This window comes from Eptesicus fuscus, chromosome 7 (assembly GCF_027574615.1).
Source record: "Eptesicus fuscus isolate TK198812 chromosome 7, DD_ASM_mEF_20220401, whole genome shotgun sequence".
In the NCBI taxonomy this organism is placed as follows: domain Eukaryota; kingdom Metazoa; phylum Chordata; class Mammalia; order Chiroptera; family Vespertilionidae; genus Eptesicus; species Eptesicus fuscus.
The window spans coordinates 62,946,429-62,971,632 of record NC_072479.1 but is presented as its reverse complement, the minus strand read 5'-3'; the positions used below and the strand labels follow the sequence as shown (position 1 = coordinate 62,971,632).

The following is a 25,204-nucleotide window of genomic DNA, read 5'->3' as shown; positions in this document are numbered from 1 at the left end:
CTTGTTTCAGATCTAAAGGAAATACTTTCAGCATTTTATCATTAAACATAATGTTTGTATAGGCTTTAGGTAGCAAGCCTTTATCAATTAGGTTAATGGAGTCCATTTCCATTCCTAGTTTTATAAGAATTTAATTTTGTCTTATATTTTCTTATATGAATAGATGTTGGATTTTATCATTCTACTGGAAAGGCAGTCCTATTCATTAAATTTTTTAAATTAAAATTTTCTCTTTTCTCTAGCAAAGAAGTTTGTGATCCTAATATTGGTGGCACCATCGTAATGTGTCCTCAGTGTGATAAGCTTTGTCCATTCTGGAAGCTCAATATTACTTGCGAGTCCTCACAGGTAATTTTTGTTACTCCAGACATTCCCAAGTAATGAAAGATAATTTTTCCTCTAATAATTTTAGCAAAACATAGCAATTATATTTTTTTCCTCGGAGGAATTCAGAAAGGTAATTTTGAATTAACCCTTTATTCTGAAAGGTAGATATAAAACACATGTGTTTATTCCTCTTTTGCAAATAATAAATTTATTCTTCTTTTACAAATAATGAGTTGAGATTAAAAGCCTTATCTATAATCTCCTGGAGGATCCGGGAGGAACTGTGGGGTTGAAACTATTTGATATTTCAGGTAATCAAAGCAGAAATCTCAGACTCGGCTTATTTCATGAATACTTTCCATTACGGTTACTGTTATAAGTATTTTCCTGAATTCAAGTGAATGGAAACATTGTTTGGATTTTTAAAGACTTTGATGGTCATATTTCAACTGTATCTGTAAATATGCATGAAAAAGGTTTTGTATACAAATGACAGCAGATACTCACTTTGTCTCAAAACATTCCCATAAAACACATCTGGTGCCCTGGCTAACTGCAGTTGATCTTGAGCTGTAAGACTCCTCAACTCCAGGAGGTTTAGGGCAACAGTGATCCTGGAGGGAGCTTATTAAATGGCACCCCCCCCCCCCGCCCCCATAGGGAGAAAGCAGGTCCGCTTGCGTTGGAGAGTTTTCCTGACAACGTTGACATATTACCACTGAAGCGATGCCACTTTATATTTTATACTTTGCAAAGTCTTGTACTTATCACTTTTGGCACACACAACAACCCTATGAGATAGGCAGGACAGGTATTATCTCTGCTTTACAGATTAAAACACTGAGGATCTGAGAGATTAAATAGTTTGCTCAAGGTCACCCACCCGTTAACTAACAAAGCCAGGAACTGACAGTGAGTCTGCCTTTCTTGCCATCCGTGTGTTCCTCCCCAGCTGACAGTAGTACCAGGCACTTCACTCTCAAGTTGAGCTCTGTATTTGAAAAATTGTTCCACCACGTAATTAAGATGATTGCAGGGTATCGTCAGCGCATGGGTTTTTATGCTTAATTTATGAATTAGAATAGATTTCATTGCCCACCCTGCAAATCAACACAAATGCTAGCCCACAGATATCTTCCATAGATGACACAAAGTAAAAGATTTGAAGCTGGTAAAAGTGAAGCTGCCTGCCAGTGACGTTAACTCACAAAGGTCAGGAGTTAGTGTGTGACCCCAGGCACTGGATTTAAGGCAGATGCCAACAGTAATACCAGAGGCAAATTGCAACTGTAAATTCCACTTTCTTTAAGGAATTCTCTTTCACACACTCCACCCCCATTTCTTTTCTCATTTCTTTTGACCCGTGTTAAACACATGACTTGCAACTATATCCCTGTGCACATATTTTTTCCTTGTTTTGGAAAAAAAATGAGTCATTCTACTGCAGTTTCCTGAACGATCCCTTGAGCCTTGTCAGAGTGATTTACAAAGGGAAGGAAATATATAAAAGATGGGATGAAAAGTAAGTTTAAAAAAAATTTTATGCTTTTCCTTTTGTTGGTTAATTCAATTATTTCTTTTTTTAATAATTTTTTATTGCATGATTTTAGAGAGAGAGAGGAAGAGGGGGGAAAGAGAAACATCTCTTTGTTGCTCCACTTACTTATGCATTCATTGGTTGCTTTTTGTATGTGCCCTGACCTGGGATTGAACCCACAACCATGTTGTATCAGGACAATGCTCTATCATCTGAGCTACCAGGCCAGGGCCTCTATTCAATTATTTCTTTATACATTGACATATATTTATTTCTACTTTTCTTTTGGAAAGAGATGGAGTATCCACTAATTGACATGTATGCTAAAAGGGTTAACAGACTACACATATAAATATGCATATAAAGTCAGGATCAGGGAAATGAAACAGTTATAAAAATAATCAGGATTAATATTGTTTTTTGTGATTGAGCATTGAGTCAAGTCCTTAGCTTTTGGCTGGCAAGATAAAAGCGAAACATGGTAAATTATAATATTTTTGTTCTTAGAAATACATTAAGCTATAAAATGTTGATTTTGTTCTTTTGCAGGAAGAAAGCATAACAAAGGGTCATTTTCCTAGGTTCTGATTGGTTCCTCTCTTAAAATCGGCATGCCTGCATGCGTAGCTCTCTTCTTTCCTGCTCCATGTGACTGCAGCCGTGTGCTGACGTGGGGCTGCCCTTCACACAGCTGGCTTTCCCCTGCGCCATCCTGCCAAGCACGCTAAGCCAGGCTTCTAACCAGGAAAGGCCCTTGCTTACCTTCTTTCCTACTTCCTGCTCCCATGTCACTATGGGCCACCTAGAGCAGAGAGGCCAGCCATCTCCTTTTCTCTCTTGGGTCCTTGACTTTTACTCATGTGGCAAAAATGGTAACTTGATCCAAGCCACCTAACTACCGGTCATAGGCATGCAAGGTGCATCCCTTGTCTTGAACCAGACAACTGGTGCGATCTTGGCATCGGCGATAAACCTGCTTTTTCTTGCTGCTCCTCTTTTTTTTTCTCTCTCGCACTGGTAGATGTGCTTCCATTGGGTTTTTCAGCATAGTAGGGCAAAGAATTCACAGGATTTTCTTCTTTATAGTGTGGATGGAGCAGAGGGGTCAGGGTGAGCAGGGAGGTATCAGATAGAAAGAGGCTTGCACTGATTCCTGAAAGAGAAGAGTTAACATTGGGCAGAATTGTCGGTAATAGTGTGATAACTCACAGAATGATTTTTCATGGCACTTTTCTTATAATTTTCAGTAAGAGATAAGGCATAGCATTCAGAGACAACTTGGAGAAGATGGTTCCATAAGAGTCAAAGCTAAAATGTTTGAAATGTGTGGTGCATGGAACCCCAGGGCGAGAGGAAAAGGTGGAGAGCTTTGTTCCCAGGGCCTTCTCTCACGTGTTCATTGCCTCCCCTGAGGGGGAGTGTTTGAGAGGAATAGATGGCAGCAACTTGGGATTGTGCTTTCTGATCAGGGTGTGTGCATGGATGACTGAAGGGCATCTGCTTTGGGAAAATGAATGTCTGAGTAGAGGGTTAGGTGGATAATCTTTTATGAAAATAATATAACTAATGTTTCAACATTGATGAAAGTTGACCTACTTTACATCAATAGAAAGGGCAACCCAACCAGTTACCTAAAACAAAGATGTGTTTTCCTCAGAAGCAGCTTGGAATGTTCTTCAGCATTTGAAAATCTGGCTTTTTAAATTTGTTTTGTTTTCTTTTTAACCTAGAGCTTCTTTTTCTGTCCTGTTGTCTTTACTTTTATTTTTATCTACCCTGAAGTTGATATTATATATGTTTGCCACTATTTCCATTAACCTTACAGATATTTTTAGGAGCTGTAAAAAAAAAAAAAGCTCACTCATGAGAAATGAGTAACTAACGGAAGGATTTTCCAGGAATTTATAGAGGGAGATAGGCTATTTATATAGTAGCAAAAAGATGAAGCGTGGCAGAACTTGTGAATAGAGCCTTCTTTGTGCAGGAGTGTCATTTATTCCCTTTGTAATGGGCACTGTACCCTTTGCAATGTCAGCAGAAGCCCCTGTGCACCCTTATTCTGCTGGAAGCCTCTGTCAGTGGTGGTAGAAAGGCCTTCCTTGGGTGTGAGGAAGCTGAGCTCTTCTGGGGGAGAGCCATCTCAGAATAGCCCAGCTTTGTACTTCTCTTATCCAGACACGCAGAAATTCAGGAACCTATCCTCTGAGCAGGGCAGGATGATGATAAGATGCAAATCGTCATCTAAAAGTTGCATGGAGTTCATTGTATTCTTAGGACCATACTACTTCCTCAAATTCTTTTTATGACAGCTCGTAGATGAGGCCATTATTCAGAAGTCTGAGAGAGGCTTTAAACAGAGTGGAGTCTTAGCAGCTTTCCTATTTCTTGATCATGAGATGGAAAGATTCCATTGCAAAATACACTTGTAAACACAGCAAAGGCTGTTTGCTTCCAAATGAGTGAGAAACCCCATCTATAAGAATTTAGTACATATCGTGATTGTTAAACAAGGTGTCAGCTTTAAAAAGAAATTCGGACTGTATACACACACAAAGCATTGAATATTTGATGAATTCTAGTAAGTGGAGAACAGGATTAATTTATATGTCATTATTGTATTTTCCAGAAATTGTGCATCTTTGACAGTTTTGGAACCCTAGTCTTTGCAGTATTTATGGGGGTCTGGGGTAAGTTTTCTTTTTTGTTTTTTCAGTTTACTTTGCCTCTTAAAAAAAAACACCTAAGATCACACAAATGCCCCAACTTAATAGCATTATGCAGTTTTGTACAGGCTATCAAAGTAACCCACTTTTAGGACCTTGGATGGCCCAAGCTTCAGCTCCCCTACAACTCCATCTAGAACTTTTAAAGGCCATTGTATCAGTTACTGCATAAGGGACTGCCTCAAAATGTAGTAGCTTAACACACACTTTTATAATTCTCCTCATTCTCTGGGTCAGCTAGGGGGTTCCTCAGCTATGGGCTGGCTCAGCTGACCGAGCTGGCAGCTCCCCTGGGCTAGTCTGGCAGTGGTTCGTGGGGCTCAGCTGGGCCAGCTCATCTTGCTCCATGCTGTCCCTCATCCTCCACTGGGCGTGCCCAGGGTCTTCACGTGGTAGTTGTAGGGTTCCAAAAAGAGGCAAGAGAAGACAAGCCTTAATGCATATATATTTTAAGCCTCTGGTTGCATCAAGTTTGCAAATGTCCCATCAGCCGAAGTAAGTCATGGCCACGCCAGCAACAATGTGAGGTGGTGGGAGGACTCCCCAAGGGCTTGGATGGAGGGAGGCTTGGTTCACTGGGAGCCATCATGTTCACGGTCCCACAGCTGTCCACCACCCTGACTTGCCTGGGGCTGGGGTTCTGGGGAAGTGCCAACACAGTGGTTACAGGTAAGCTTTCTTCTTTATACACTTCTCTGTAAGTGAGCATTTAATAAGCATGTGCTACTCTCATCATGCTTTCACATCCCATTTAATAAATCGAACAAGTATAATCCTAAACAACATAATCGTATATAGAAGCTTTAACATTATATTTATATAATTTACTTTGAATAGCATCATTAATGAGGCGATTATTTTCTTTAAATACAGACTTTTACATGTTTAATTGATGTAAATGTTCTACCTTAGAAGAAAGCATTTTCACTTTCAAAGATAAACACATTTCCAACTTCATTGCGTAAGAGGAAAAGAGGGTTCAGCTTATAGGTCGGTGGGGGAAGAAACAGAACCAAGTCTCTTATTCTTAAGACAACACATCAGCACACGGGAATCACAGGCACAGTTCTCCACAGGCGTCCTGGGCAGTATTTCTCTTTCGTGGTGACTGCGCCTGTGAAGGTCACCAAATGGGTCTCAGAACAGACATGGTTTGGACACTTTTTAGAGATACTAGTTGCCACTCCTGGATTCACTAGACTATCAGGTGGCCAAGCTTACCTACAAAGTTACATTGCCATTCAGACACTTCGCATGTTTTGGCTGAAAACCAAATACTGGTTAATACATGACACATGGAAGAATAAAGATCAGATCCATGTGTTAAGATCCTCGGTACTCCTCCACTGTTACATACATCCGCATTTTCCCCCAGTAAGAGCACCGGTGCCACACGCATGGGTGGTGGGCACTTTTAACTCATGCCTGTGCCTTAGTCTCAGCACTGATGCACAACAGATAAAATTCTGACCCATCTAATGGGTGATGATGGGCCTAAGTTAAAAATACATCTTAAATAACGCAAAAAAAATACACAACAGGGTGGGGCAAAAGTAGGTTTACAGCGGTAAGTACGTGAAACACCGAGTTTATTCTTGTATTATTATTCATTGTTGTGTTCTTTTCCATTTGAAAAAAAATGTAAACCTACTTTTGCCCCACCCTGTATATTAGTTTTTGCACTGCCAGACAACCCTCATACTTCCTAGCTAGCCTTGGTTTCCATGATCATTAACTACACCAGGTTTACCGAACTGACTGAAGCATAGTGAGCTACTGATTTTATGTCACCCGATTTTAGGATGCAGAAGACATCTCAGGCCTGCTTGCAGCACCATATGTGTATCGTTAAGGACATGTATGATGAAGTCTTTATTTTAAATGCCTTATATTGCTTTTCTTGTTACCTCTGCCTTATGAGGACTGCTGCTGTGAGCCTCATTACAGAAAGCCTGAAATTGTAGAGCTGAAGAGGCAGGAGGATCCTGTGACTTTTTCATATCACCATCCTCACATTCCTGCAGCATCTCCTTTGTGCCCAGATATATGGGGCACTTAGTGTTGTTCTGTTCCCTAGGAGTTATACAAGTTGAGAATAGAAAAGCTTTTATAAGAAATACAGTACAGCCCTAACGGGTTTGCCTCAGTGGATAGAGCATCAGCCTGCAGACTGAAGGGTCCCAGGTTCGATTCCGGTCAAGGGCGTGTACCTTGGTTACTGGCACATCCCCAGTAGGGGGTGTGCAGGAGGCAGCTGACTGATATTTTTCTCTCATCGATGTTTCTAACTCTCTCTCTCTCCCTTCCTCTCTGTAAAAAATCAATAAAATATATTTTTAAAAAGCTTATTAAAAAAAGAAAAAGAAAAGCTTTCATAAGAAATACAGTACAAATCATATACTTATTTTTACCCTTCTAGCCAGCCATTCATATTCCTAGAGTCCTGCACACGAACCCATGATTGAAGTAAAGGTTCTTTGCATATCACGCCCCACCACCCCATTCCTTGTTGCTTCTTACCTGCCTCTATCAGATCTTCCCTGGCTCCAGGCTCTTGGCTGCAAGACTGCAATTTTTCATTTTCACCTTTGAGTTCTAGTCTAGGCCTAGTGATTTCCAGAGAAACACTGGCCACCTGGCTTATAAGGGTCCAGGGAATCAAGAAGACATTACTCTAGCTAGCTGGAGGCTTTTCGGGGGCTCAGGAAATGGGAGCTCCAGACCTGTGCTAATCCTGCTGGTCCACATCAGCGAAATAGCAGCTTGCACAGCCACCTTTGCTCTGTTCAGCTCTGCTTCTGATTCAAGTGACTCACAGATGCAGGTGATGGGCAGTTTACAAGTTGCATCTGGAACTCCAGTCACAGGAGAGTCCGTGAGAAATGCAGTTCTCACTTGCAGTCTTTCCGTTAGGAAGTTGGAATAAAGGCTAAGCAAGCTCTTCTAACTCATCTACCTTTGTGAGTAAAGAGATCTGAATACTTTCAAGGCCTGTCAAAATATTCCAGCCCTTGGGCAGCAAAAAAAAATTGTTAAACTTAATTTTTTTAATTAAAAAAAATTTTAATTACAGTTGATATACAGTATTATATTAGTTTCAGGTATACAACATATACATTTATTTAAATTATGCAGTGATCACCCCAATAAATCTAGTGGCCATCTGACACCATACATAGTTATTATAATATTATTGACTATATTCCCTTGAGCAGCAAACACAGCAACCAGAACACTCCCATCTACCCAGAGTGTGCCTCTTGTCCTTAGATATAGCTGGACATAATGCCACCAATGCCTTAGTGACCCGAACACCTATTCCCTTTATGGGCATCTTCTTCATCTGATTATACTTTCTCTAAATGTAAGAATATCATGATTAAAAGGACAAGCTGTTCTTGCCTTAGCAGTTTGGCTCAGTGGATAGAGCATCCGCCTGTGGACTGAAGGGTCCCAGGTTCGAATCTGGTCAAGGGCACAAGCCCTGGTTGCGGGCTCAATAGAAGGCATGCAGAAGGCAGCCGATCAATGATTCTCATCATTGATGTTTCTCTCTCTCTCTCCTTCTTCCTTTTTTCTCTGAAGTCAATAAAAGTGTGTGTTTTTTTAAAAAGGACAAGCTGTTCTTGACTCCCAAGGTCCTAGGCAGCCATCCCTCTTCTCTTGTTATAACTGTGTCTCTTTAATCAACCAGAGCTTCATGGTATGTGGTTTGCCAGAGAAATAAGTACAGTGCCTCCCACTGGAGTTCTGCCAGGTGTTTTATTGCAGGGAGAGCGCAAAAGAAAGAGAACAGGAAACTCCTGTGTGACATCATGCAGGGTCACCCCAGGTCCTGGTGTTCTCCATCAGGGATGTGCAGCAGTGTGACTCAGCAGGGACATGGCCAGGAGTGCTCCAGAATGTTGGGCGGCTATACCAGGTTGCCATGTCTTCCAGGGACCCTGCAAATCCTCCGCTGTGTGAAATGAAGAACTAAGAAACTCCCACCCATTCCGGCGACTCTCCAGGTTTCTGCCTCTGAGGTTCAGGATTTGCTAACAACTCATTCTTTTTCGCCAGGTCATTTCTTGCTTGCTTGGCAGTCCTATCACTTCCTAGGCAGAACTGCTCCTTGGGGTCAGCCTTTGGTGAACAGCAGCCTTTTTACCCCTTATGTTCAAGTTCAGGGAGGACAAGGAATAGTACCCACTCTTCTTCCTTCATAGTGCTGATCAGAATTGCTGATACTGCTTTTTGTGAGAAAAATACGTCTTCTTTTCGTAAATCATCTCCTGTTGATACTGTTGCTAGCTAGTGAGCAAATGGATGGCTATTCTACTCCCATTTTAAAGATGAGGAAAGTGACACGCAGGAAGATTAACCAAATTACTCAACTCCCCCGAGACAGAAAGTGACAAGCACAGAATAAGAGCTCTACAAATAATTTGGCTGTCATCAGCCTTTCGATCGGTGACAAAATGCAGCGTATAGTAATAAAGTTGTAGGAAGCTTTTAGAAAGATGCCTAAATATTTACTTGATTGAAAGAATAGCACTGTTCTGTCTGGGGCTTGGAATTATATAGGAATGGGTTAGAAAACCTTCGTTCCGTGACTTTGGTTCCGCCTCACCTGACACACATAACGGGAGGAAGAAAGCCAGACTTGCAGCCTGATGCTACCAGCCCGATGAGATAAGATAGCTTCATTTCATTTATGCCTGCCTCTGGGCGTCACCGTGAGCAGGCCTTTCATGTTTTCAGTCAGTTTTCTTTAAAAAGAGAGATGACTAAAGATATAAATTCATGAAAATAAGCTGCTTTGTTTTTTAAATGAAAAGTAACTGTCTTTACTTTGCAGAGAAGGAAATTGGAGATTTTTATGCATTTTTGAAAAAGGATTTCAAAAACATCTAACAGATTAAAATTGCAAAATTTAGAGGAACTACAGTAACACAAGGAAGGTATCTAGCCTGGCTCCCGAGAGGGCTCTCCCAGCAAGCTGGGCTCCTAAGGAGGCCATGATGGGCAGACACCGTCTTCCCACCCGTAGTTTCTTTCCTCAGGTTGGAAGGGCCAGAGTTTCCGCTGTTGTGATCTTGTGCTTCCAGTGAGTTGTGAGGTAGGACAGAACTCATGACGATTCCCTCAGTCCGTCTACCCTGACATCCTCCCAGCGGTCAAGGGGCTAGGGCCACCAGGACCTCCCCAGTAAACTGGCACATTCTCCATGGCTTGTTCTCCATCTCGGCTTATGCAGACCTGTTGCCGGGCGTAGGGAAACTGGGAGCCCATGTGGTCCGCTGTAGCAGAGAATGATAGTGAGCGGGTGGTCATGCACAGAGGGGAGCAGCTGGAGTAGATGGTTCCATCCACCGGGGATCCCAGATGGTGGGGGTTCTCCAGGCTCTGGATTGGCTTCCGACAGCTCATTCATTCAGCTGATATTCATTCAGTGCCCTGCTGTGTGCTAGTACTTCCGAGTGAAGAAACAAGATTCCTGCCCTGAAGGTGGCATTCTAGTGGGCATGATCAGCAGTAAATGTAGAAGCAAACACAGGTCAGGATCGTGAGTGCTGCCCGTTTTGAAGCACAAAAGTTGAGGTCAGCATAGGGAATAAACTGTGCCGTTTTTGAGAGAATGGACACTACCACTGGACGGATTTAACTGTTTAGAAGGAAGACACAGTTGAAAGAACTTCGGGGGTGGAGAGTTCATGCAATACTAGCAGAATTCTCAAGTAAACTTAAACTTTAAGCTCTTCTACTTGATGGGGTGCATTGGGTGTTTCTCTAGGAGACGTGAGCCCAGGGGACTTTAGTAAGTGGATATACTGTGCTGCTTCAGATGAAGCCCAGGAGAGTTGGCTCATGGGTGACTCGTTTGCCCACTAGGGGTCTCTTGGGGAGTATCTGCCACATGCAGCCAGCATGCATCAGGTGGGAGGCGGGACCAGCCACGACAGCTTGATCCACAGAGATACCTAGTGCCCTGAAGACTTTCATCCCACCGATGCCTCATTTCCTCCTGGTTGGGGACAAGGACACACATGGCTGGGCAGTTTCTCTGTGGAGTCAGCACAAGCTCAGGAGAGAGGCCCAGGCCCACGGAGAGGACCTTCCTGAGAGCAGGAGCAGCCACATCAGTCCTGCTCTCAGGGGTCTGACAGGTGGACCAGCTCAGTTTCTCTCACAAGTTATTCCCTCACAGGATTTGGGGCATTTGAGGAACTGAGAGGGTCAGGAAATAATACCCAAGGGCTCTGTGGATTTCGTCCTCCAATGTTAACTCATCCGTGGTAGCTGTTGTGCAAGGAGATGGAATTTGGGGACTATTGGGCCATTCCCTGTGCTCCCTGTTGGGGCCAGTGGATTACAAGGTAAACTACAACTTGGTGGCAGGGGAAGGGGAGGCATCATTCCTATTTAAAGAGGCGAGGAGGCCTTACATAACTCCTGCCTCAGGTTTCAAAGCTTTATAAGGAAAACTGGCTCCAAACCAAGTTGGCGGCAAGAAGTGACCTCCCCTACTAACTGAGCTCTGTGCTTCCATTAACAATAGCACCCGCCGCAGGAAGCTGGCCCTCCACCTATATTCCCTTGCAAATATTCCGGCAACCACAGCAGGCGCCGCCGAGGGCTCGTGTTCCCACAGAGGCCCTGAGTGGGGACAGGACAGTTGCTAGCAGTGTGCCCGGCGGAGTGCCAGAATCAGAAACTGGAAAAGCAAGCGGCGATGACACCTAAGCAAAGCGTTGTCGTTTACCTTGTAATCCACTGGCCAAAGGAAGGGGATTGGAGAGCAGGAGAGTTAGGGGCAGAGCTGGGGCTCCGGAGCCAAGAATGCCTGGGATTGATTCCTGACTCAATACTAACCTCAGGCGAGTAGTTGAACCTGCCTGTGCCTCCGTTTCTTGGTGTCTAAAATGGGGATCAACAATAACAATGACCTCAGAGGGCTTGGAGGGCCTTGACAGCTATTGTTTCAATAAGTTCGCAGTAGCCTGTGGGGTAGGTTCCGTCTCCCCATTTTGCAGAGCAACACAAGGTCCTGCACTCTGTCCACCTGGCTGCCCCGCTCTGTTCATCACCCAGCTTCTGGAAGGTACCTGGCTCTCTCCATCCCCTTGCCTTTGTGTGTGCAGCTCCCTGCGGGGAAATGGCCTTAACCTGATCAGCCGAAGTCACCTCAAAACTCACGTAGGCTCCCCTCCTCTGCGAGAGCCGTGGCTCCATGTTGGTTACTTGTTCTGGCTCTGTGTGCCCAGCAACCTGGGCTGGCCTTTGTCAAGTACCTCTTAGGAGTCTGCTGTAACTCGCACTTCCCTGTACTCTCTGTACACCTAGGAGCCCCTTGACATAGAGATTGTGTCTTTTTTCTCTTCTCAGCACATAGTAGAAACTCAAGCAGTATTTCTGGATGGAACAGTGGTAACACAGAATTTCTACACAGGAAGGGCTTAGAGGTAGCCCCCTGGAAGGAGGGCCTAGAGGATTTACCCTGAAACCACATTTTCAATTAACGTGTAATGTCCTCTTTATTTCGTATTTTAAGTTATAAATCTTACAAAATAATAAGAATTTCTAAAAGTTACTTTATGTTTTACACAAGATAGAGAAAAATACCAGTTTTCTATATTTAAGAATATTATGTTACTTTGGGGTGGCTTGGGTGGTGGTAAAGAGAGATTTGGGAATTACTAAAGCATCCCCCCCACTCAGGCGCACAGGAAGGACGTGAGGGAGAGGGACGTGGGGAAGAGCAGCCTGGAGGATGGGCCGTGAACTGCTTTGAACCGTACTGGTTATTGGTGTTGTTCAGGTGGCGATGAAAAGTGCCGGTAGCCCATGCTTCAGCACTAGGCACTCACATACCTTCCGACCATCACATTGTTACCTTTCCCATAAGCTGTAGGCTCTTCACAAGAGCATTAACTTGTTTTCTGCTCTTTAAAATATTAATGTCACCTGTAAATTAGATGCTATTGACCGTATACAAGTGTTATGGGTAATTAATACTATTTAGTATAGATTTATGAAACATCAGTCATCATTGAAAGCCCACATGATCCTGTTCTCTCTCTCTCTGTTAGTTACCTTGTTTTTGGAGTTCTGGAAGCGGCGCCAGGCAGAGCTTGAGTACGAATGGGACACAGTTGAGTTACAGCAGGAAGAACAGCCCCGGCCAGAATATGAGGCCCGGTGTACTCACGTGGTGATAAATGAGATCACTCAGGTAAGGAGGTAGTCTACTTATTGCAGGGTTGATGCCTGGTCCCATCACTACTTACTCTGATGGTACTTGGTGGCCTGGGTGTGTTCTGGGCACAGGGATTTTTTAAAGCTCCTCCAGGAATCCTGATGTGTACCCAAAGTGAAGAAGCTGTGCTTAGAACAGTGGACATGGGAGATAAATGTAGTCCCTTCTTTCACAGTAACAGTAAAAAGGAAAAAAAAAAATACCAAAACAACTTTGACATAAATGTACAGTAAGTCCTCACTGGATGTGATTATAAGTTCTGCAAACCTTTAAGTAAATGATATATAATGAAACCAATTTTACTCTAGGCCAATTGAGATAAACGAAAGGTAGGTTCCTACATCCCCTCATCAGTGTTCTAATGAAATGACGTTGAATGAAACGATATTATTTGAGAACCTGCTGTATAAGAAAAAGATGCCCTGGTTTGCATCCTTTCTTTCCAATTCCAGTAGAAAATGCACACACAAAAAATAGACTCTGTGACATAAATGGAAAGATGCATAGGTTTTTAGAGTTAATTCTCAACTGTTCACATGCACCTCCTTCATTATTTCAGCCCCTTTCATCCTAGGCTTAGCTGCCCCTTTGTCTTGCACTAAAGCCTCAGTCACTGCTCCCCCTTCTGGTTGGGATGTGCACAAAACAGTGTGGCTCTTTCCCTAATTTGGGGGGAAGGATGGAAAAGGAAAACGTTTGTTGAGGTCCGACTATGTTCAGTCACTGTGGGAGGCATTTCATATCATTGGAAAGGTAAATTTGCTGCTGCTACAAAATTTAAAACAAAACAAAAAACCTATATATCTTTCTGTATAAATATTCCAAAGCCAGCAAAAGATGATTTTTTAATCGTCTGAATTATTGCTTCTTTCCATCAACACAGACAATTTAGAGTTGATTGTACTTGCAGCAATCCGCTTAAGGACAGTGGCTTCTGAAAATGAATAACTCTTAGAAAAAAATGCTTTTCCCAAGAGCTTCTGAAATGTCCTGATTCTAGATTTTATAAGTTGAGTCACAGATTTACAGACTGTCAGCACTAAAAGGGACCAGAGGGAGCAGTTCAACTCCTCATTTCATAAGTGGGGGAAAATGAGGTCCAGTTATCAAGAGAAGGTGACATTTGGCTTTGCAACTGTAACAAGCTTCGAATAATCCCCATTATGAATAACTCCCACTGTTGACTATGGAAGACAGAGCCAAAGCATGTGTTTTTGAAAGATCGTAGATTCAGAAATGAGAGCCAAAACTTAGACAGAATTGTATGTTCATAATGTTTGTTGAGTCCTGAAAAACAAAAGCTTATATTGGCAACATAAGGAAAAGACTGAAGAAAAATCAACTTGGTAATTTAAACCTGCCAATGTTACTTTTAAAATTACCAACTAATAGGCTTAAATTTCCATTGTTAAAAAAATTAAAGATGAAAGTTTATTTTAACCTTTATTTTGTATGTCTCATTTTACTTTTCATGCTAATACTACATGCTCCATTGGTTTAGAGAGGCATATAGTGCAGTGGTCAGGACTTGAGGCTGAGGTTGCCTAAGTTAAAATCCAAACACAGCAAGTTAGTGGCTGAATGATTCTGGACAAATTATTTAACTTCTCTGTGCCATTGTTTCCTCAGTTATAAAGTGGAAACAAATATAGCTGCTTCCTCAAATGATTGTAGTAAGGCTGAATCGACTTAATGTTTAGAACCTCCTTAGAATAGTACCTGGCACAGAGTAAATAGCACCAAACTATTTGCAGCTATTGCTGTACTATAGCTTCTCTTACTATCCAGGTAAATCCTGAGAGGTATTGATTTCTGCTCTTAAAATTTTAAATATATTCATATAAAGGGAAAACTTTAAAAATTCAGTTATGACAAAGTAAATGTGTAAAGCTCAACCAAGAAACACATACTGGATACCTAGCATTTGCAAACATCTGTAAGGCGCTTTGTCTTGCACGGACTCTGGGCTCTCTACCATTGCTTCACTTCTAACACCTAAGACACGCTCAGAAATGCAGCTTCACAGCTTGGCATTGTCAGGTACCCAACTCCCGAGCTCAGGTTATGGCAGATAAATTATTATTCACACTTGCATTTTTAAAAATTTTATTAAAATGAGCACTGCATATGTTTTGCTGTACATATGTTTGAAATTGTTAACAAAAAAAGGTGCAATTATGAGGAAAGAGGCTATGTTTGAAAACTAATTTTTAGAAAAATTAAATTCAGCCTAGGATATAGTGACCCATCAGGAGAAAAATCATTTCATTGGAATAATCCCTTGATTGTCTAAACTTCTATTTTTTATTTTATTTTTTTTTAATCAGGAAGAAGAGCGGGTTCCCTTCACTACCTGGGGGAAATGCTTACGTGCTGTCCTCTGTGCAAGTGCTGTCTTATTCTGGGTGAGTTCTTCACAAAATTTAATATCCAATTTTAAATGTTGAGGAAGCTGAACACTGAGCTGGAAACTATGTAATCTTATTTGTTTAAATCAGATCAGCGGTCCAGTATTTTCCAGTTTCTGGTGAAGAAGCCATATGGGAGGCACTAAGAATTCTAAAATTTTTCATCAGTAGCGACTAAAATAAAATTCAGTTATGACAAATTAATGTGTAAAGCTCTAAGAATAGTCTTAACAAAAAGATACAGGAGCTATCAAAGAAAAGGCATGAAAACTAGTGAAAAATGTAAAAGAAGCCTCAAACAAATGATTCTAAATCAAAAGACAATATTTCTAAAATATTTGAACTTATGAAATTAATTTTGAGTTTATTACTAATAAAATCATATTAGAAATATAATGATTTGTAATATACAGAGAATTTTGTAGTCTCAAGAGTAGCCAGATTAGAGAATAGGACATGAAGCCCAGAATGGGCTCTGATATTAGTAATATAGGAGAAGGGAAATATTCTAAATCTGGCATAAGATTATTTAATAAATACACTTGTTAGCTATTGGCAGAAAAGTTGAAGAAAGAAACCATATCATAAACCACATGCTATAATAAATTCCAGAAATATTAAAGGTAAGTAACACCAAAAATAACTAGAAATAAATATTGATGAATATATGATCTCTAGATATAAAAAGATTTTCTAAACTTAATAGCAATGGGAGAATTTTTGGAAGAAAATATTTAACAGTTTTCATACATCAAAAGAATATTAAGCTTAAACAAAACACCAGAAGTAATAATTATTAACAAATAGGGCAAAGGGTTAATAACTTTAATACATAAAAAGTCCAGATTACTCCTAAGCTAATACTCAAGACCTCAGGAGCTTAGAGGCAGAGAACATGAGTACACAGTCACAAAAGAAAACTGTCATGGCAGATGCCAAACCTCAGTAGTAATTAGATTAGTGCATTAAAATGAGATGTAATTTTTCACCTCTCAATTGGTGACTCAGTGTTTGAGAGGATGAAATGCAGTGATCAGCACTCTCATACCTAAGCCGTTAGAATTTTACGCTGCTCTGGCCTTCTTAGAAAGCCATTTGGCAGTATCAAGAGTCAAAAATATTCATATGCTTTAATCTACTAGTTCAGGTTTTAGAAACTTTTAATCAGGAAGCATTTCAGAATAAGTACCGTAAACGTCAGTAAAGATTTAGTCGCTATATACACTGAGTGGCCAGATTATTATGATCTCTGAATGCATAATAATCTGGCCATTCAGTGTATATCCTATATAATAAAAGGCTAATATGCAAATTGTCCCCTCGACCAGGAGTTTGACCAGCAGGCAGGCCAGCCAACTACCCATGTCCCCTCCCCCTGGCCAGGCTGGCCAGACCCTACCCATGCACGAATTCATGCACCGGGCCTCTAATATACATATGTATATTTCAGCCAAAATATTCTTTTAACTCTTTATACCATGGGGTATTGTGCAACTGTGAAAAGCTATGTCCATGAAAATATTTTATGACATGTAAAAATGTCATGGTTATGATAGGCTTAAGGAAAAGATATAACTATTAAAATGACTTAATATGCAAACTACCTAGTTCTGAAGGAATTATGCCTACAGATAGATAGTAGATACATTTCTCCTATTTCTGTGTACGTTTTAGTCTTTACTTTTATAGTTAGGAATCTTTCAGTTGTGGGTGACAGAAAAATCAATCTGCTACGAAGTGGGGGTTGGAGGGTATCGGTTCCTGTAACTGACAATCTCAGTCTGAGGTCTGGCTCTGGTCCAGGAGAGGTACTGCAGCCCCGATGATGTCAAGGGCTGGGTTTGGTTCCATCTTTGTTCTGTGTCCTGTGGCCTCCCGCCTGGTGGTTCTGGGCACTCTCCCTTATGGTTGCAGAATGGCTGCAGCGTTCCAGAGCTCACATCACGTGGAAGCCGAGAAAGGCCTCTCTCAGCAGCGTCCTCTAACGGAAGCTTCTCTTCCCCACGGGCACGAGTACATATCTCCTCCCACAAGTGGCTCTTATTGGGTTGCCAGTCCCGGAGTCCATTGCTGAGGTCAATAGGATGAGATACCTACCTGTCTCAATCTAATCAGAACCCCCGGGGAGGAAGGGCAGTCTAGCCCAAACCATGGGACTAAAAGTAGAATTCCCCCCAAAAGCAAAACCTGGGTCCTTTTCACAGACTGGAAACAGACCCCGGGCAGCAAAGGCAACTATTGTTCACTACAGAGTACTTTCAAGATTTTCTGTGATGAGTGCAGATTCACAGTTATGGTAAGAAAAGTACATTGAAGTTAGAGTGAGGAAAGATATGTAAGAAGCTTGAGGAAGGCGAATGCAAAGCTTCTCTGCCTCCTGTGGAGAAATATTGAACCGGTCACGTGCCTGAAGAAGTTTGCAAACATTAAGTTTGTAAAAGCTCTGGAATGAATTAGAATTCACTTCAGAAACCACGCGGGAGGCAGTGCCATGTAGAGGTTAGTGGTCTTTGGAGTCCTTGCGTTTCTCAGTTACTTCACTTACTAGTTGTTACATTTGGGGCAAGTTGCTTAGTCTCTATGTGGCTCCCTTTCCTCCTCTGTGAAGGAGATCTGATCTGCCTCCCTCCCTGGGCTGTGTGAGGACTTAAAGATATATGTGTGCTGAGGCGAATAGTGAGCACTGAAAGAATCTTAACGATTATAATTCCTTAATAACTTCAAAAATTATATGGACTATATGTGTTGTGCTGAGAGAGAAAGAATTTGATATACCCTCTCTAATACATATTTCTCAGCCTTGGAAATTTTCATATATGCACCACATATATATTTTTTTAAATGTTATTCCTTAACAGTGAAGGAAAGGAGATAATGAGAGAGGTCAGAGGAGGAAATATAATCCTTCTCTACAAACTGATGGCCTAAAAAGGTAAGAAAAACATCTTGTTTACACTTTAGCTGCCATAATCAGAGCTAATATTTATATAGTAATTTTCATATTTTTCATGTGTCTTTACTGACAGCAGCTCACTGAGTCCTCACAAAAAGTCTGTAAGTTAGTTGCTATTATGATCCCCCCGTATATGGGTGAGGAGATTGAGGCCCCCAAAGGTTCAGTCATTTGTACAAGGCAGCGCCGGATTCCCACGCAGGAGGCTGGCTCCAGGGCCGTGCTTGCAATTGCTCCCTTGACTGCTCTCCAAGGGGAGCAGTCGCCTTCCTCTGTTACTGTAACCATGACACCATTTGCTTGGTCCTAAGACTCACCCTCTTTGTGGATGTTCTCTCTCGTGGTCGTCCTCACCTGCAGTCACACACTTTGAGTTCATGCTGTCCAAGAGGAAGATGCAGGGCAAACAGTTTCAAAACGGGACCTCGGGTGTGGACTGTTCAGTGGCAGAGAAAACCTGCCTGGTGAGGAAGTGAAATCCTAGCAACCACGTGCAATCTGTTGCTTCACACACTCCTGCTGACATGGGGCGTGCAGTCCTAAATGCAGTGGGTTAGGGAAATGAAGCTTGTGCAAACGCAGGTTATGAATAGCTGACAGTTTAAGGTCTTACGATGTGAGCATGAAAAGTGTGTGAAGCTTTGATAAGTAGAGACCTGCTGCCATTTCCAGAGGTTACCCTGGGGCATCTGCACAGCTTAGGAGCTCTGGTCCTGGTCAGACCCACCCTTGGCACTAAACTAAGACGAAAGCTGGCACCTGCTGACTGACCCTGAACCAGAGATATGTTCTCTGTTGGGAGGACACATATGCCCTTAATGGAGCAAAAAACCACTGAATCATAACCTAAATGATTTCATAAGTATACAGGGATGTTTTCTCTGGTCCTGCTATCACAAAGACTTTTTCCTTCTACCGGAACGCGTTCCCAGTTATTCCACTTTTACTCCATCTGAAGACGCACTCTCTCCTTTTTAATAGACCTTTTTTTTTTAGAGCAGCATTGCATTTACAGAAACATTGCTCAGAAAGTACAGAGTTCCCATACTCCCTCACTCCCTGCACACAGCTGCTCCTACTTTAACGTCTCACTTTAGTGGACACACTCTCTTGTGACTTCCTTCATTCCTTTTCCTTTCTTTGACCTTTAACGCACTTGATTTCTTCCTCTCTTGTGGCAGTTCTGTGAGACTTCACATCACTTCACCCATGCACCTTGTCCACTTAAGGCCTGAGGCCGATTTTTCAGTGTAAAATATGACTGGGGAGTCTCACGCTGCTGTGTTCATTGTGCTTTCAGATCCTATTGATCATCGCTTCAGTCATTGGGATCATTGTCTACAGACTCTCAGTGTTCATTGTATTTTCTGCAAAACTTCCCAAGAACCTGAATGGAACAGACCCAATCCAGAAGTATCTGACCCCACAGACAGCCACATCCATCACCGCTTCCCTCATCAGCTTCGTCATCATCATGATCCTCAACATCATCTATGAAAAAGTGGCAATCATGATTACTAATTTTGGTAAGTTCCTACCATAGTTTCAGTCGTGTCTAGGACATTTTCAGAACCTGGTGGAGATGGAGACCATATCTTTTTGGCATTTCAATTCCAGTCTCGGAAATTTCAAGTGTAAACATATTTTCTCTGGCCTGGATGGGCAATGAAATTATCTACAGCTTGGCATTAGTAAAAGGGACAAAGCAGAGACAATCATTATAATGTCCGAGCTTTGTATAAACAGATCAGTGCTGGATAATATTTGCAATTACATTACATCATGTGCCCTATTGTTGAAAGTAAATAGTCTCTTTATTGCAAATAAGTGGAGCAGGGTCATGGTTCCAGTGGCAAATACGCGCCTCTGTTGCTGAGAGGACAAGCGATCATGCTGTTACATGTCTTCCCCCATTCTGTTCGCATTAATACAGCTCCATTCTCATCAGCTCTCGCTTTTGCAATAAGTGATTCTCCTCTCTGGCTTATATCCCAGGCAGCTGCTTTGTGACCAAAGTTAAGTGATTCCCAGTCGCTGCATGTGTCTGCTCAGTGGTCATGTTCTGAGAGCGATCAGCCCAATCTAAATTCTAAACTAGGAGGGGGACCTGGTTTGTCTTCCCCAAATGCTTCTAGCAAGTTTCCCTTGTTTTGTTGGTTTTCTTCAACACCTACCCTAAAAAAGATGAGAGAATATCATTCTTGCCCATTTGATAACATTGTGCTTGTACATTTTAAGGAACAGTTGAATATTTTTTTGCCTTGTGGGATATATTTATGGGGGAGAAGCTCTTATAACAATGTGTAAACTTGACTTAACACAGCTGTATTAAGGAGTTCAAAAAAGCTTAAATGGAAACAGTGTGAATTGTATTTTTAAAACATTTTAACTCCTATGTCTGTGTCTTTGATTAGGGTCTCATCGCTGTTCACAGTTTTTAAAACTTAACTTTTCTTTGGTTAACTCCAGAACTCCCACGGACCCAGACTGATTATGAGAACAGCCTAACCATGAAGATGTTCTTATTCCAGTTTGTCAACTACTACTCCTCGTGCTTCTACATCGCCTTCTTCAAGGGCAAATTTGTAGGTTATCCTGGAGATCCGGTGTACTGGCTGGGAAAATACAGGAATGAAGAGGTATGAATGCAGAATTGTATTCTCTCAACAATTGAAGACAGTTTCTTCATTGTACATGCTTAGATTTTTTTTTCAGCCTAAAGAGAAGATCGGAAAAATTAAAATGAATGATTCTGTTTCGTGTTAGAGCCATCTGATTTCTAAATGAGATTCTTTTTCATATTCCAGTGTGACCCAGGTGGCTGTCTCCTTGAACTGACAACGCAGCTGATAATAATCATGGGAGGAAAGGCAATCTGGAATAACATACAAGAGGTGTTACTTCCGTGAGTATCGCGTCGTGTAATCCGGGATGTGGGACAGGGGATAACAGCCCGCCCAGCCGAGTCTTTTGCCTACGTGTCCACGTAACTGCCTGCCTACCGCTAAGGTAGCGTAGACTCGGTGCTTATTAAATGTCTCCGGACAAGATGGTCCAACCAACAGTGTAAACGTGTCTGTGTTTACACCTTCATTTCCCGTAAGCCCGTGGCTACAAATCATAGGCACCTGAAGTTTGCCTTCCGATATTTCTTCTCCTGATCTAAAACAGTGTGTTTTGAATCATCTTTTTTCCTGTTTGAAAACTGGGAATGCTAAGTGTTAGCCAAGTTAGAGAGTGACTCAGGCTCTTCTCGTCACTGCTTCTTCTCGGTGTATAGATGTGAGTGTCCTTCCAACTCTTTCATACAAAATTCTAATATACTAAAGATATGTTAGTTACTCTTGCTACCCAGTGCTACCCCCATCCCAAAAGTAGGTCGGAAGGGAGAGAAAAGCCTTTTAAGTCAGTGGCTCTTTTCACACTATTGAAATGTGTCCTAGTGAAATGGATTCCACCGTAAATGTACCTCTTTCTCTCCTCCCCCCCCCCCCCCCCCCAGCCCACTTGGGCCCTTGGCTAGGACTCTTGGAGTAAGAGAAGCAGCACACCCAGCACTCTGCCCGAGGTTCCGGCGGGTCTCATCAGCACCTGGTGTTTAATAGGCACTCGGCACCCACTGAGCGAATGAGTGACTCATATGCCTGAAATCCATAACGTTAATAACTTAATAGAATTAGTAAGTTAATAGAATTGTTTGTTGGACTCAGGACAACGAGCTCAGAGCTCCTCGGCCTTCCTGGCCTCACTTAATGTTGAGGCATCCCTGGGAATTCTATTCCCGACATACTTAACGAAAGTCCGGTGCAATTTCCGCATTAAGCAACTCACTCTGGAGAGATTTTTATGATAAAATGTTAAGGAAAATAATTAAAGTTAAATATACAAAATGCCAACAGCGTCATCCTTTGGTCAAAGTTTAGATAATGGATGGCTGTAATTTTCTTCATGTTTTCTGTACTTTCCTCAATGGGTATGGACTAGTTACAAGAAAAGTGAACTGTTCCCTTGAGAAGAGATATTTTATGTGCATTGGCTAGAGGGGGAACCAGAGACCTACAATAAGAGAAGCCTGAGTACAGGTATCCCTCATTGCTTTTTAAATTCAGGAACAGTACAAACTCAGGCATGAAATAGCTTCAGGGAGTAACGGGTGCTTGTGTTCAAAGTTAGCGAGTGGGAATCCTATAGAACATTCAAAACACAAATGGTGATTTTCTGCCGTATGTGGATTAAATGTAATAACGAAGATCAAAGAGAAAATGAGGTACAAAATACTTCACACTGTGCTCTACACCTAATAAAGGCTTTGTAGAAGGCAACTTATTACGATGCTGTTATGCTAATAGGCCCGGTAAATTCCTAGGAAAATTATTTAGTAACCCCTGCTGGAGGGAGGAAGCGTGCAGCCTTGGCCAGGGGAAGAAGTGTCTGGTGTCTGTATTTTTTAAAATTGCTCTAGGCGAGTCTCACGTGCAGTCAAGACGGATGTCCCTGCACTAGAATCATGACCCAGTAGATAACCCAAAAGACCAGGGGCGATGATGGACGGACTACAGCCCAAGATTTCCTTCCATGGATGAGTGGCTCATGCAGGAAGACTGAACAGGAGGCTTAGCGTCTGTAGCTCAGGAAGGAAAGCTCTTCAGAGAGACTGTGACCTCTGACGTGACTAGTTCTGGGTGAGGGAAGGCAGGACAGTAAGTACCCAAGGGAAGCGCCAGATGAGTCAGTCATGCCAGGACAGAATCCAATCTGTGATGGATTTGGAATCCCAGTAGTAAAAGACCTGCCTCTCTGGGCGCCGGAGAGGATTCAGCAAGAGGCTGAGGCTGGAAGTGTGAGGCAGAGCAAAACAGAAGCCAGTCAAAACCAGTAATCTCGAGTTTGGGGTCAGCAGGGGTGATGGACACGTGTGGTCCCTGGTGCCACCTGCGTCACAAGACGCCTGTAAAACCACGGATTCCCAGACTTGACGGATTTCAGAGCTTTGGGTTGGAGCCTCGGAAGTAGCACTAGCAACTAGCGTTGTGTTGTTCTCGTAAGGGCTGGAGTGAGAGCCGCCGATCCAGACAGCGCTGCGTCCCCAAGCCAAGTTCTAAATCACTTAGGCCTGGGTGGGTCAAAAACGAATCCTGTGTGGTGGGCTTTGAGGTGTTAGGAAGTGTGCTAAATGCTTTACCTGTTTTGAATCATTCAATCCTGTCAGCAACCCTGGGCAGTGTAGGGTTTATCACGCCATTTGATTTGAACTTGACCAAAGGTACATAGTGACTAAGCCGTGAAGTGTGGATTCAGATTCAAGGGGTGTCTGCGTCCACATCCCCCCCACCTTCCACAGCCTCCTGCTTTGTCCCTAATGTCATAGAAGAGACAGCAGTGGGGGAGGATCGTGAAGCCAGGGGCACGTTTGTTGTAGAGAAATCTCCCTTAGTAAACCTCAGGGAACGGTCAGTGCGGAGTTAATGCTGAGATCAGTAGCAGTGGGAAACGCAGCATGGTGAGCTAGTCATATCTTACCGTGTGTGTGTGTGTGTGCGTGTGTGTGTGTGTGTGTACCCACGTGTGTGCATGCACATGCAATATAAACAAGCTGCCTTCACTTAGTGGGAAGCCTTCTCACTGTCCGAATGTGAAATCCCTGTGAACATGGTGTTCCTTCAGCCGAGGCTCAGTCAGATGTTGGTGTCTGCATTTGAAGTTTGCTGTTGTGGCTCCTCCTCTGATGAACGCCGCGAGGAAACCACAAGCCCCGCTGCTTTAGGGGACAACGGTTCTCTCAGCTGCAGGTGCACCCTCAGGTCGCTGCCAACTCCGATTTCTTTTCAGGACAAATTGCCTTAAAAAGGGGAGCATTTACCTGGGCCACCAGGCTCTGAGGAAGAGAAAAACACACAACATCGAAGAAGGACAGCAGACAGCTGTGCGGGGACAGTGTGCAGCAATGGGCAGATCACTGGGCCACCCACGGCCGTCTCCTCCTCGCTCTGCACGATGACTTCCAGGAAGTTTGTCGTGTCTCTGGTCCTTGATCTGTCCAGCTTAGCATAGGATCTTAGAGCTGTTTTATCCAATCTCAAACTATGTCACTTTTCTCCGTGTCCCTCAGTGGCTCCCCAGTTCCCTCAGAGTAAAAATCACCCAAATCCTCACAATGGTCTCTTTATCTCCCCTGCTTGCTCCTTTGCCTTCTCTTTTGTTGTTGTTAATCCTCACCCAAGAATATTTTTTTCCATTGATATATTTTTTTTTTTTTTTTTTTTTAGTGGAAACGAGGGAGAGGGAGAGAGAGAAAGGAACATCGATGTGAGAGACATAGATTGGTTGTCTTCTGCACACGCCCTGACCAGGGCCAGAGATCGAACCTGTACATGCCCTTAACCAGGAATCAAACCCAAGAACCTTCTGGGTGCAGACCAATGCTCTAACCGCTGCTCAGTGACACCCTTTTACCTTCTTAATATCTCTTTTCAAATGTTACCTTTAATAAACCAACCTGCCACCACCCCACTCCCTACCACAAATGCAAACACTTTTTCTCCACAGCACTTATCACCAGCTCACAATCTATGTCTTTGTTTTTCTCGGGAAAGACAATTTTGTGTAACAACATAGAAATGAGAAGGAAAAAAAAAGAAAGTTAATCAAAAGAGGGAAAACATCTTTTAACTGAACTGCCCATATGAAAGGAGCTAAGAGAAAATGTAGCAGTCACCATGCTGATACACCGAGGTACACAGTCAAAGCACAAGATGTATTTATTGGGAAGATGATGCATTCAGCTTGAGATACCACTGAAGACTGTTGTGACCTGGTCTGGTAATAGTCTGACTTATCATTTGGTCCTTTTGGCAGCTGGGTCAAGAATCTAATTGGACGCTACCGCACAGTTTCGGGTTCAGAAAAGATAACCCCGCGATGGGAACAGGACTACCATCTGCAACTCATGGGAAGACTGGGATTATTTTACGAGTATCTTGAAATGAGTAAGTCACAAGTGATATTTTAGATGATGTA

The 25,204-nt window shown here is 42.6% G+C and overlaps 1 protein-coding gene across 2 annotated transcripts in view; it reads left to right on the top strand.

Moving 5' to 3' along the window:
• ANO6 (anoctamin 6) overlaps positions 1-25,204 on the top strand; it is a 187,826-nt gene that overhangs the window by 143,429 nt on the left and 19,193 nt on the right. For both annotated transcript variants that reach the window (XM_028144209.2, XM_008140584.3), the window contains 8 exons: positions 243-348; positions 4,491-4,551; positions 12,660-12,802; positions 15,154-15,231; positions 19,488-19,713; positions 20,657-20,826; positions 20,995-21,092; positions 25,043-25,173. In XM_028144209.2, coding sequence (XP_028000010.2) covers positions 243-348; positions 4,491-4,551; positions 12,660-12,802; positions 15,154-15,231; positions 19,488-19,713; positions 20,657-20,826; positions 20,995-21,092; positions 25,043-25,173 — 1,013 coding nt within the window. The remainder of the gene's footprint in view (positions 1-242; positions 349-4,490; positions 4,552-12,659; positions 12,803-15,153; positions 15,232-19,487; positions 19,714-20,656; positions 20,827-20,994; positions 21,093-25,042; positions 25,174-25,204) is intronic.